The sequence below is a fragment of the Sebastes umbrosus genome, chromosome 12 (assembly GCF_015220745.1).
Source record: "Sebastes umbrosus isolate fSebUmb1 chromosome 12, fSebUmb1.pri, whole genome shotgun sequence".
NCBI classification, from domain to species: Eukaryota; Metazoa; Chordata; class Actinopteri; order Perciformes; family Sebastidae; genus Sebastes; species Sebastes umbrosus.
In genome coordinates this window covers 31,264,973-31,277,621 of record NC_051280.1, presented here as the reverse complement: position 1 = coordinate 31,277,621, position 12,649 = coordinate 31,264,973, and the positions used below count along the sequence as shown (strand labels likewise).

Genomic DNA, 12,649 nt, shown 5'->3' with positions numbered 1-12,649 from the left:
TTTGTCCCGCCTGTGTTTTATATCTACATCCCAGTTGTTTTTGTTCTTTCCCAATAATTTTACTGGCCATGTTTGTGATTCTGGATAGTCTAGTTTTGTTCTTAGCCCCAGGTGCCCATACCATGTACACATATTAAAAGTTAAGACAATTTCAACAAGACTTTTGTAGACAGTCTCTAAAATGTTCTTGCTTATACAGAAAGAATAGACTTGAATGGGAGAAAAACTCAGACAAGAGTGAAAGACATGAGGAGAACGAACTCACACAGAGACAGGGAATCACACAGACTAAATATACTGAGGAGGTGAGGATAATTAGGACAGGTGAGGATAATTAGGGGCAGGTGAAACCAATCAGGGCGGAGTAGACAATCACAAAGGCGGGAAAATCCAAAGGCAGGAAGTAAAGCTAGACATGACATACATGGTGAGTATATAAAAATAAAACAGGAAACACTAAATGAAAGAACAAGGGATATAACAGAAAACCCCAAAACCTACAAACCAAAATCCTCCGGACAAAATCAGAAGCCACAAAAAAGATAAACACAAGATAGTCTAAAGTCTTAAAGGTCCCATATTATGCTCATTTTCAGGTTTATACTTGTATTTTGTGTTTCTACTAGAACATGTTTACATGCTGTAATGTTCAAAAAACTTTTATTTCCTCATACTGTCTGCCCTGAATATACTTGTATTCACCCTCTGTCTGAAACGCTCCGTTTTAGTGCATTTCACAGAATTGCAACGGAATTGCGTTGCTAGGCAACAGTTTGGGTTCATGTTTACTTCCTGTCAGCTGATGTTATTAACATACACTGCAACAGGAAACAAACTGGGACACATTTAGAACGTTTACATTTAAAAACGTGTAATGGTCTAAATATTGTATATTTGTGACATCACAAATGGACAGAAATCCTAACGGCTTGTTTCAAACGCACAATTTCTGAATACGGTCTATGTGTGTTTTTCTCCGTATATTGAGCGTTTTGATAGTTTAACAGTAATTATATAGCACTTAAACCTGCTTTATAACATAAAAGACATGAAAATCTCACTTTTACAATATGGGACCTTTAACAAAAAGTCCAAGGACCTCTGGGAACAGAGCCAGACCGTGACAATATCACATAAAAGTTGCTTATTTTCCACATCCAGCAGTTATAGAGCAACATGATGATTCATTAGGAGTCTTTGTGTTTGTGTCCACCTGATGAATGTAAGTCCAATTTTCTCTTTTTTTTAGCTCTGTTTTTGGTCTCCATCTCCACTCCTAAGAAAAATATGTCTCTTTAGATGTTAAATGCTCCCACTTTCTGCAGGTGTTTAGACAGCAGACATTACAGCACAACTCAGATCACCTCCCTCCTGCTTGTTTTCCTCCGGTAAGTGACATCTTGCAGATGCCAGATTTTTTTCAGGTTACCTGTTTCATGTACTACTGTCACGATATAGCGACCATTTTATAAAAATAACTTTTTTAAAATCATATTTGCTCCAATCTTGCCTACTTCAGCTTTGACTTTGACAGCCCTAATAATAAACAATAAATACATGTTCTTGCTGATCTCCCTCTTTTAAACTGTTTCCAGTATGTGTGTGAGTGCACCAACACAAGATTCTAAAATACATTATAAATACATTACAGACATCGTATCAGTAACCTGGATGAGCTGTTAGGAACGTGATTACACCCGTTGGGACACCTGGGACACATCCAGAAATATAAATGGTTAATCTGTAGAGGAATGACGGAGACTGGCAGGTTGTCAAAGATCCGCCTATACGTTGTGGAAATGATGCATCATGACAGATAATGACACCTATCACATCCTCTCCTCCTGTCAGTTCATATGATGTATGCCAACTGTGCAGTGTGTGTGTGCAGTGTTAAATGTAGGAAATACTGTTACACCTCAGCAGAAAAAAAGACAGATTTGGCCTCATCTCACCGGACTACAGATGCATCATTTTGGGGCATGAGGTTTTACAACAGTGAAACATGTATGTCACAACACAGTCTCACGGCAGTTTGTGAAATAGTCAGAATATGTAATCTGTTTGATTCGTGTACATAGACACGAATTTCCCTTTTTTTCGTGGACGCTCAGCACGACTTTCAACAACGTATTTTTCATGCATTTTTCCTACGAATGTCCAGCAACACGTGACACACGTGTCAATTTCCGCTCCAGTCTTTTAAAAGAAATAGACAAAGCTGGCAAGAAAAGCAGTGCCGTTCACCGGCTTCATTCCTTGTTATATCTTTTTTTTTATTCCTCCTGGTAGCTCCTGCTGTTGTTGCAATATGCAGATATAATCCAGGATTTCTGTTTGTTGTGCAATTTGACAGTATTTTCAAGGCCTCGTGACCAACTCCGCCAACTGTCTCTCAGCGTAAGAGGAGTTATTCTACGTGTTCAAATTACACTCGATATTCAACACAGTCTCACGGCCATTTTGTGAAATTGTATTAATTTATTTTTTATTAATTTATAGTCAAATTTAATCTATTTGATTTGTGTACATTAGACGCAAATTTCCCTTTTTCTTTTCGTGACACTCAGCACGACTTTCAACAACGTATTTCTGGCGTGCTTTCCTACAAATGTCCAGCAACACGTGAAGCACGTGTCACTTTCCGCTCCAGTCTTTTCAAAATAAAACTACTTAGTTAGGTTAGGAAAAGATTGCGGTTTGGGTTTAAATAACTCCGGATGTTATGGGACAAATAAATCAATGTGAACTTCTGGTTTCATACGGGACACAAACAGTGATCTCCTAAGTGAAAGTACTGTGTTTTTGACCCTACCGAACTCCTGTAAAATGTAGGTATGTAAAATCTGTATGTAAAAATAAAATCTTGGATTCTGGCTGTCTGATCATCTTGATTTTTTGCAACCAGAAGTGATACGAGAGGGTGGAGCTATATTAACTTTGATGAGCTGTAAACACTGTGAAAGGGTTAAAGTTGTACGACGAAACACGGACAACTCTCAGACCGGACAACGCCGTGGTAGCGACCTGTCAATCACAAGGTAGACCCCCGCCCTAAGCATTCCCTGCTTTATGGTCTATCTGACTCTAAATGGGACCATAATTTACTAAATGAACATCATGCTGTATTGAATAAGACTTGAAACTAGCGATTGAGACCATAAACTCATGTTTAGAATGTTTACTGAGGTAATAAATCAAGTGAGAAGTAGGCTCATTTTCTCATAGACTTCTATACAATCAGACTTCTTTTTGCAACCAGAGGAGTCGCCCTGCTGGCTGTTAGAGAGAATGCAAGTTTAAGGCACTTCTGCATTGGCTTCACTTCTGAGACCCGATGTTGCCGCCTGTTTGACACTGGCTGAGTCATTGCAGAACCTGTCAGTGAAATGCCTCAAAGGTCAAATATTTTCTGTATTTTGCTGTCTCCTCTATGTTTTTTATTAATGGCTGTTAAGAAACTGCAGTAAAGACTCAGTTTCCCCCTTCTGGAGGACTCTGGTTTCCACGCACAGCAACCAGCAACATGAAGCCAAGCGCTCAATCATCGCCCTAACACCGACCCCCTTCCCCGCCCAACCCACCCTCTCCCTCCCAATTAGCTGGCGCCATCGCTCTCAAGTCGCTCTGTCAGCTCTGATAAAGCAACTCGTCTTCTCAGAGATGACTGAACATCCAGCTCGCCACCTCCAGGCCGGGCAACCCCGGGGATGGAGCCGACATGTAGGAAGGACACGGGACGAGGAGGAGGAGGAGGAGGAGGAAGAAAAATGAGGGAAAATGAAGAAGTTGTAAGACTCAATGTCAAGTTTTTTTTTTTTTTTTTTTTAAATTGTGTTCCATCTCTGTTGCCGAGTGTTGCTCAGTCAGACAGTTTGAATGTGGCATCTTTTTCTTTGGATTTTTCTGTCAAATTTGAGTGAAGCTCTTTCCTTCATCTCTTTTGACTTGACATCCATATTAACTAATTACCGTCCTTCGGTTCACTTCAGACTATTCAGAAAAATTAACAACTTTCCAAATTTGCCACGTGCAACCAGACTGAGTGTTTAGTTCATTGAATATTACAGCTTTCATGGACTAATTATGTTATATTACTAATATGCTTCTGTTAACTGCTATTTATGGTCATCTAACAGGTCTTTTTATTCGTCTAGATACACTCACATCATCCTCAGTACAGCTGGATTTCTGCAGAGAGATCAGAGTGAGGACGTGTTCGGCAGCTGTAATGGTGCAGTGTTTGGCTCATCATCTAGCAGGTATCATACTTGAGAATATCTACTACCCTATTTATTTTTATAGCCACTTCTGGAGTGGTATATGTGTCTTTTTTTTCTTGAGGAAATACCTACTGTCAGCATATCTGTTATTTTAAAACACTCTCTTATTTATTTATAAATACAATTGGCCACAAAGTCTGACTATTATTCCTATAACTATAGGCAGATTCTGGATCCATACGTCACCTTCGGGAACAGAAATGGGTAATTTAGTGTATCCTTTAAAACACACTTTCATACAATCTCAATTGTATTAAAAATGTCAAAAAGTCCCCATTCATTTCAAACATTTTTTTTTTATTGTCATAAAGAGTTTCTAAAGTTGGAGCTGTATTTTTTTGGTTACTTGATTAACATTTCCGCCTCTGAATGCTTTTAATCTTTTTATTGAATCAGAAAACATGTCATATTTGTTCTATAGTCTCCCCATAAGCCTTCTATGAAATGTATTTTTACTTTTTTTTGTACCTTATTTCAGGTAGCAGCTGCTTGTATGTACCATACTTTATCTGATCTGTCATAATGTAAATCATTGTGCCAAGTTTCATTTAGTTAATAAGTCAGTTAATTTGAAAATAAAGAATGTCAAAGAAAGATGAGTTATGGGCCTTTTAATATTTATTCATTTTATCGATAAATATTATCAATGTTTGTTTAACTGGCCCTTGGCCTCCAAGTTGCAGAGCAAATTGTAATAAACTGCAGTTAAAGCGTTGTTTTCCAACTTAAATTCAGTGTATTGAGTTTTTCTCAGAACAGGGTCAGAAGGTAAACAAAACCCAAAACAGATATTTAAATCAAAATTCTAGCTCACTGTTGCCATGGTAACACAGCTAAAACCCTGTTCCACTCTGTACACCTTAGTGTTGTTCCTTCCCTTTGAGTGATGTCATCACATTCTAATCTGTGTTGTCATTAGAATGTGAATCGGAATTTCCATTCAGTGATGTCATCACTGACATCTAAGCCACTGTCAGTGATAACATCGAGTCTTTTTTACAAAAACAATACAGAGACTCTCTACAGTCTTCTACGCACATCTCAAGTCTGCTAACAGACAGAGTCGAGAAGATGACACCTTCCAGAAACTGAGGATGCATGCCCAGATGGAGAAGCAGATCCAGCGAGCAGAAAGCTCAAATTATGGATCTCATTGGGAGAAGCAGCATCTCGCTGAAAAGCTCAAAGAGCAAGAGGAGTGGGGGCAGAGGCTTTTTGAATACGCCGACAACGAGAACAAGAACCTCCGTCAGAACCTCAGTGAGACGATCATCATGCTGAAAACAAACAGGCTGAAACTCCTGCAGTGCTACAGTTCTTGGAGGAAAGATACACGGCTATCGGAGAAAAGTGCACACAGGCCTTGAACAAACAGGGATTGAAGACGGAAGTCACACCGGGAGACACTACCGCAAGGACAGTTCGAGGATGAAAAACAGGAACTTGTGACCCACTACAGCAAGATCGTGGCCGACCCGAGAACAAGTGGTGCATCGCATATGTACCATCGCCTGCACGGGAAAATAAAGAACTCACTCAGAAGCTCTTTGAGGCGACAACCTGCTGACCAAAGCTGTACAGCCACAGAGTGACACTCTTTGCCATGAAAAGTGCACTGCTCAAATTCAACAAATGGAGACCAAACTAAATCAAATGGAGGGTGAGAAGAAGGGAGCTCAAGGACAAGTTTGCTAACGACCTGTCAGCAAATGACCAGAGATGGAGTCAAAAATTCAGCTCATGGAGACAAAAGTCTCAACAAGCTGAGGTTGAAAAGATTGAACTTGAAGACAAGTTGCTAAACACCTGTCAGCAAATGACCAGAGCTGGGAGTCAAACATCAGCTAATGGAGACAAAAGTCAAACAAGCTGAGGGCGAAAGATTGAACTTGAGGACAAGTTTGCTAAACACCTGGCAGCAAATGACAGAGCTGGGAGTCAAAAATTCAGCTAATGGATGACAAAGTCAAACAAGCTGAGGGCGAAAAGATTGAACTTGAGGACCAAGTTTGCTAAACACCTGGCGCAGCAAATGACCAGTTAGCTGGGACGGTCAAAAATTCAGCTCGTGGTAGACAAAAGTCAAACAAGTAAGGGTGAAAAGATTGGAACTGAGGGACAAGTTTGCTAAACACCTGGCAGCAAATGAACCAAACCTGGAGAAGCTGCTGATTGAACATACCAGCAGGATTTGTTTCAGTTAGAGGAACAGGTTGACCAGAAGAAAACCGAGGTCCTGAATCTCAGCAACGAAAAGGAAGGTCTCTTCCAGGAACTCAGAGAGACCACGGGCCAGCTGACCAGCAAGGGAGGTGAACTCCTACTGACTGAGGCAGCTTGGCAGAAAAGATTCAACGAGCTGAAGGACAACGAAGAACAACAGCGGATGGAATCCCACGAGCAGGTCAATCAGCTGAAGCAGGAGATGCATCTCAGAGACTCTGAGATCTTGGATCTCAGCAAGAAGAATGACAGCCTTTCTCTTACGCTGACAGAGACAACAAGTCAGCTACAGAGCAAAGAAGCCGAACTCTCACAGTCGGACCGAGCCTGGCAGGACAAGCACGACGCTCTTGAGGACAGGATGACAAGATCTCTGGCCGAAAAAGACCAGAGCTTGGATTCGCTGACGCTTAAGATGCATCTCAGAGTCTCTGAGATCTTGGATCTCAGCAAGAAGAATGACAGCCTTTCTCTTACGCTGACGGAAATAACAAGTCAGCTACAGAGCAAAGAAGCCGAACTTTCACAGTCGGACCGAGCCTGGCAGGACAAGCACGACACTCTTGAGGACAGGATGACAAGATCTCTGGCCGAAAAAGACCAGACTGAGATCTTGGATTCAGCAAGAAGAATGACAGCCTTTCTCTTACGCTGACGGAAATAACAAGTCAGCTACAGAGCAAAGAAGCCGAACTTTCACAGTCGGACCGAGCCTGGCAGGACAAGCACGACGCTCTTGAGGACAGGATGACAAGATCTATGGCCGAAAAAGACCAGAGCTTGGATTCGCTGACGCTTAAGATGCATCTCAGAGTCTCTGAGATCTTGGATCTCAGCAAGAAGAATGACAGCCTTTCTCTTACGCTGACTGAGACAACAAGTCAGCTACAGAGCAAAGAAGCCGAACTCTCACAGTCGGACCGAGCCTGGCGGGACAAGCACGACGCTCTTGAGGACAGGATGACAAGAGCCCTGGCCGATGAAAAGAGCAGAGCTTGGATTCGCTGATGCTTAATAACAAGGAGTTAGCGTCAATGGTGGAGGAGCTCCAGCAGCTCTGCAAAGAGAAGGACAGAATCTCTAAGAACCTCAGAGAGACTGCTGACATGATGCGTACAGTGGCGATGAACTCTCGTGAAAGATACAAAGCGCTGACCAACCAATTAAGAAAGATGGTCTGACAAAACAAGAGGAGCAGACGGAGAAGAAGGAAAAGAAGAAGGGTTTGCTTTAGCTGGTTTTGCAAGAAGACGTTGTGCCGATGACACAAGAGTGGTTGAGGAGGCTGCTTGTTGATCAGCTCAAGATGGGACAACAATAGCTCTCTCTTCCTCCACCCTTCACTTCTTCACCCTCCATCTCTTTCACCCCTCCTCCATCTCCATCACCCCTCCTTCTATCCACCTTCCCTCCATCCCCCTCCACCCTCTCATCCCATTAGTCCATCCCTTTGGTTTTGCTCCTGTTGATCAGGTGTCCCACAATTAAAATGTACGAATTTGAGGCTTGTAGTGAAATACAGTCAAAAGTTCGATCATATAGGGTGTTCTCATGGTGATCAGGTTTCTCCCAAATATTATATATATATATAATATATACTAGATGAAGATTTGGATAGGGTGTCTCCTGGTGATCAGGTTCTCCCTTAATCCAAGTATACACCAAATCAAATAAAAAATAATGATCATATATGGTTTTCTCCTGATGTCTAGGTTTCTCACACAATCCAAATATATAAATAAAAAATCGTTTTTTAAAAATCAAATAAACAATCAAACAAAAGTTCAATGTGTTTGCCTCTCTGAATAAACATAGAGATTATGCATTGTATGATATTTTGGTCACTATAAAGTAAAAGCACTGGTATCTGTTTAAGTTATGATTTTATAACTGACGTGATCAATAAAACGATCAATGTTACGAATATTAAAGAGGTTCCAAATGTTATTTCAGGCGCTGGTTAACAACAAGAGCTCAATAGAGAGGTCCTATGGGTACCAACGAGCTCCCATTTTACAGACACTTTATGATAATCACATGCAGTTTTATTGCTAAGCAGTATAAAGTGTGTTATTTTCTCCTATTCTAAATGGTGTATTTGAATATTTCTGCATACTGGGGTCCCTAGACAGTTTTGAATACATTAATTGGGTATCACTGTAAAGCTGAGACTCTTGTGGATCCAATGATTCCAACTGTGTATTCATGTGTGATGATGTTAGTCCCCATAGGAGACATGTCATTGTAGTGAGACCATTTTTATTTAAACTTGACTCCACTGATATAAATGACTTGTGGTGACTCTAGGATAATCCCAGCCTCATTGAAACTTTACAGCCACAACTAGAGGCCTAGAGCATTCAGAGGATGGATGGCTTTCCTAGCTAGATTGACAATAAGGGGGTTTCTGAGAAGTTTACACGACAGAAGTGCTCGCCATCCAATCGCCGCAAAAATGCAATTCTTGCAGAAATCTCCAAATGTCAAAAGTTTTTGATCCCAAATCACAGCATGGCGTTTTCTATGCTGTTCTCAAGGTCTTGGTGTCTTAATGTGGGTATTCTGAGGGATTATTGATAATTTTTATCAATTTTTCCAGTGGAAAATAAATGGTTTATATTTAGCACCAAATCTGTTTGTAACGAATAGTAACAACCCAAAAATTGCAGCAACAACTTATGAGACATAATTAGAGCATGGGGAATGGGCATCATTATACTTCAACTCAATAATTGTTCGTAACCCTTATTCACTTTAATAATTTATCTTTAATATATTTAATTAATTTATGTTTATTTCTGATTTATGACTAGAAGAATCTGTCACGCAGTGCTGAGCAGCATTTCAAAATTAATCTTCATGGTTCCCAGCTTTCTGTAAATTGAGCAATATTTTAAAGGAGTTCGGCAGTCAGAGTTGTACGATGAATGTCCTTTAACAAGATTTCTCATTTGTTTTTACTTTAATTGACAGGGGAGATTGTGTGAAACAAACTTTAAAGTTTTTAAGCACATATGAGACTTCATTTTCTCTCTCTCTCTTTTTCATAAAATCGACTACACAGGATTTTGTGAAAGAACGTTATGCATGTCTCAAGATTATTCATTAAAATGTTAAAATGTTTCTTTGGTGTTTGTATTTCCTGCTGCGCCTGAGTTCAGACAGATCTGCATTCTTTGCTCATGCTGTTTTGCACTCTTACCAGATTAATTATCCCCCGCTCATTCAGAAAGCCGTCTTTATTGATTAAATAGTTCATCATGTGCAGGAAAACCTTTCAAAAGCAGCTTGATGCAACATGGGAAAGGTAATATAAGGCTGACAGGGAGTCCATCACCAATATTAGACTCACAAAGCAAACAAAACAGAAAAACTCATTGCTTTCTCACCCTCAGCCTGCTGACTACATGAGGATCTAGTAGCCTTACATACACAGGTGGCTTTCAGTTTTGTCTAATTGGACGTCAACTTAAATGTCAACAGGTGCGTCAGAGAGTCAGGGAGGAAAGTCTTTACACACTCCACAGCCCTGGGAACGGAAGAGGTCCAATCAGGACAAAGCAAGCAAGTACACCTGTTGTGTTGTTGTTGCTCCCATCATGTGAGATTACCATAATCATCAGTTTTCTGACTGTTCCCCGAAATATTGTTCACATCAACAGCCAATTTGTAGTTACGACTGAGAAACTTCAAAAACTTTAATAGCTCCGACGTGGCTTTAAATAATATGAAAGGGCCTGAAAAGCAATTAATGGATGTCTCACATCAGTCAAAGAAAGTCGTTCAAGGTAATTAAATACATATTGATGGTGCAATATAATCAGAAAGTAGTTTGTCCTCTATGTAGCGATGGCCCCATGTTTACCTGGTATTAACAGGTGATCGGTATCTGAGTAGGCTACATTATTAATGACATCCGATCCCACGGCTTTTGCCATTTTACACCTGGTTTTAATAAAAAGTGTTATCTCAATTTTGCATGGCAATGTATCTTATCTCAGTATGCAATTAGTAAGTTAATTAGTTAGACAAAGCTGACAAAAAAAGCAATACCTATTTGACGGTATCATTCCTTGTTATTACAGTATATATTTTTTATTCCACCTCGTAGCTCTCCGCTATCACTTGTAGCTTTTTGTGGGCTTGCTAGCAGCGTGAATACAACATCTGACATCTGAGTTCACCTCCTGTTACAGGCCTGCAATTAACATGACTGATTTTATTAACTGCAGCCATTATCTTTTATCTAAACTTGACCCATCTCTGGTGTTGCAGTATGCACATATATTTGCAGGATTTTTCCGAGTTTGTTGTGCAATTTTTTGATGACGCACAGTATTTTTCAAGGCATCGTCAACAACTCTGCCAACAACTCTGCCAACTGTCTCTCAATGTTCAAATTTACACTCGATATTCAACACAGTCTCACGGCAGTTCGTGAAATAATCAAAAGGTACTTTATTTATTATTAATTTAATTTACAGTTCAAATTAATCTCTTTGAATGACGCAAAATTTACCCTTTTTTTTTCATGATGCTCAGCACGACTTCTTCAACAATGTATTTTTTGAGTGTTTTCCTACAAATGTCCAGCAACATATGATGCATGCGCCAATTTCCTCTCCAGTCTTTTCAAAATAAAACTACTTGGTTAGGTTTTAGGAAAAGATCGCTGGTTTGGGTAAAATAACACCGGACGTTAGTGACAAATAATCACCGTTGACCTCTGGTTTTCACACGGGGACACAACCGCTGGTCTCCGGGCTAATCGTCCTGTGTTTTTTGACCCACCCATCCACCTAAACCTCTGCTCTGTACACGAATCAGTATATTCAATTTTCACAAACTGCTGTGTGCAACCGGGCTGCGTATTAGTAGCCATCTAATGGAGCGTTATGATATCAAATAATATATTTGCCAGGTTATTTTACCCCTAATGACCGTTGACAGCTGCCAGAGATGATCCACGCCTCAGATGTTTCAGAACGTTATTTTGGTCTGATCAATCCACATTTGGAACCTGATCATCGAAACATCATATCTGAAACATCGTAAAATTAATAAATATACCAGCACGTTTAAGTCAGTAAGCCGAAAACAATGTGCAGGAGTTTTTCATTTTTATTCATGTCGTGATTTCCTCCAACACACCAGTCACATATTACGCTGTCCCTTTAAATGAAAAAACAAAAATGCCACCACATCAATCATAATAAGCGACAAATGTGTTTCAATATGCTGGTAATACACAACAAATGTAGCTGCAGAGATTGTTTGAAGACGCTTCCCTTCTCAAAGACCTCCAGTGGACAGCTGACACAGCCACATTTGGTGGACATTATTAGTTATGTACATTTGGTGTCTACCATTACAGAACTGCAGATAGTAAGACAGTAAAACAGCTGGAATCTCCACTAAGGAGCAAAAAAGCAAGAGCACATTAAGACTGGCTGTTGCTGTCTTCAGTTGTCAGATAATGTAAACACTTGCAAATCGTAAACATGGGAATCCACACTCGCTACCTTCCATCCCACATAATATGAATGTGGCATTAACTCTGGAGGAGCTGTTTGCTTAGATGGGCTACATCATGGAAGATGTCAGAGGGCACAAATACACACTTGTTATCAGCCGATGAAATGCCATTATCAGTCCTAATTGAATCAGTAGGCATCTGTCGGTAAACTGGATTACCGCAGGGAGGTTCAAAATTATTCCACGGAGACCTCTAGCGGCCGTGGTAATTATGACGGAAGCAAAGTCGGAAGTCAGGTAACGTAGTATTAAGATTGACAAAGACAAACACAAACAAACACGGGACCTTTCACCAAGTGAGACGGCTGTTTGTGTCCCGCGTGAGAACCAAAACTAAACACTTATTTAATTACGTACATAACTTGAGTTCTGTAACAATCATACGACCCAAACCGTGATCTTTTCCTAAACCTAACAAGTAGTTTTGTTTCAATTCACAAGTTAACCACGTGTTAAAACTTAGACCGATTCACAGTGTGCAGGTAGGTGCAGTTAGCCCGTCTGAGGCATTATAATGGCAGTGATAATGGCCATTCAATGGGCTGATACCATTTGAATGGGTGCACGAAACAGATTAGGATGTTACCACTAATCAGTGCAAAAGTTTC

The 12,649-nt window shown here is 40.3% G+C and overlaps 1 protein-coding gene across 2 annotated transcripts; it reads left to right on the top strand.

The window, feature by feature from the left end:
- The first annotated feature begins 6,404 nt into the window (after window positions 1–6,404).
- On the top strand, window positions 6,405–8,195 carry LOC119499428 (putative leucine-rich repeat-containing protein DDB_G0290503). 2 transcript variants are annotated; one of them, XM_037788738.1, is made up of 3 exons: window positions 6,405–6,993; window positions 7,167–7,319; window positions 7,559–8,195. In XM_037788738.1, the coding sequence occupies exons 1-3, from the start codon at window positions 6,670–6,672 to the stop codon at window positions 7,685–7,687; spliced, it is 606 nt and encodes a 201-aa protein (XP_037644666.1). In that variant the 5' UTR covers window positions 6,405–6,669; the 3' UTR covers window positions 7,688–8,195. The 2 variants fall into 2 exon arrangements, with proteins under 2 accessions (XP_037644666.1, XP_037644665.1); XM_037788737.1 differs by lacking the exon at window positions 7,559–8,195 and having other exon boundaries at window positions 7,167–7,515.
- Window positions 8,196–12,649: the final 4,454 nt, after the last annotated feature.

Excerpts from the sequence above, each read along its gene's own strand:
- LOC119499428 (XM_037788737.1), top strand. The coding sequence starts at position 6,670 with ATGGAATCCCACGAGCAGGTCAATCAGCTGAAGCAGGAGATGCATCTC. Across the intron at positions 6,994-7,166 it reads TTTCTCTTACGCTGACGGAA|ATAACAAGTCAGCTACAGAG; the intron begins ATAACAAGTCAG and ends ACGCTGACGGAA.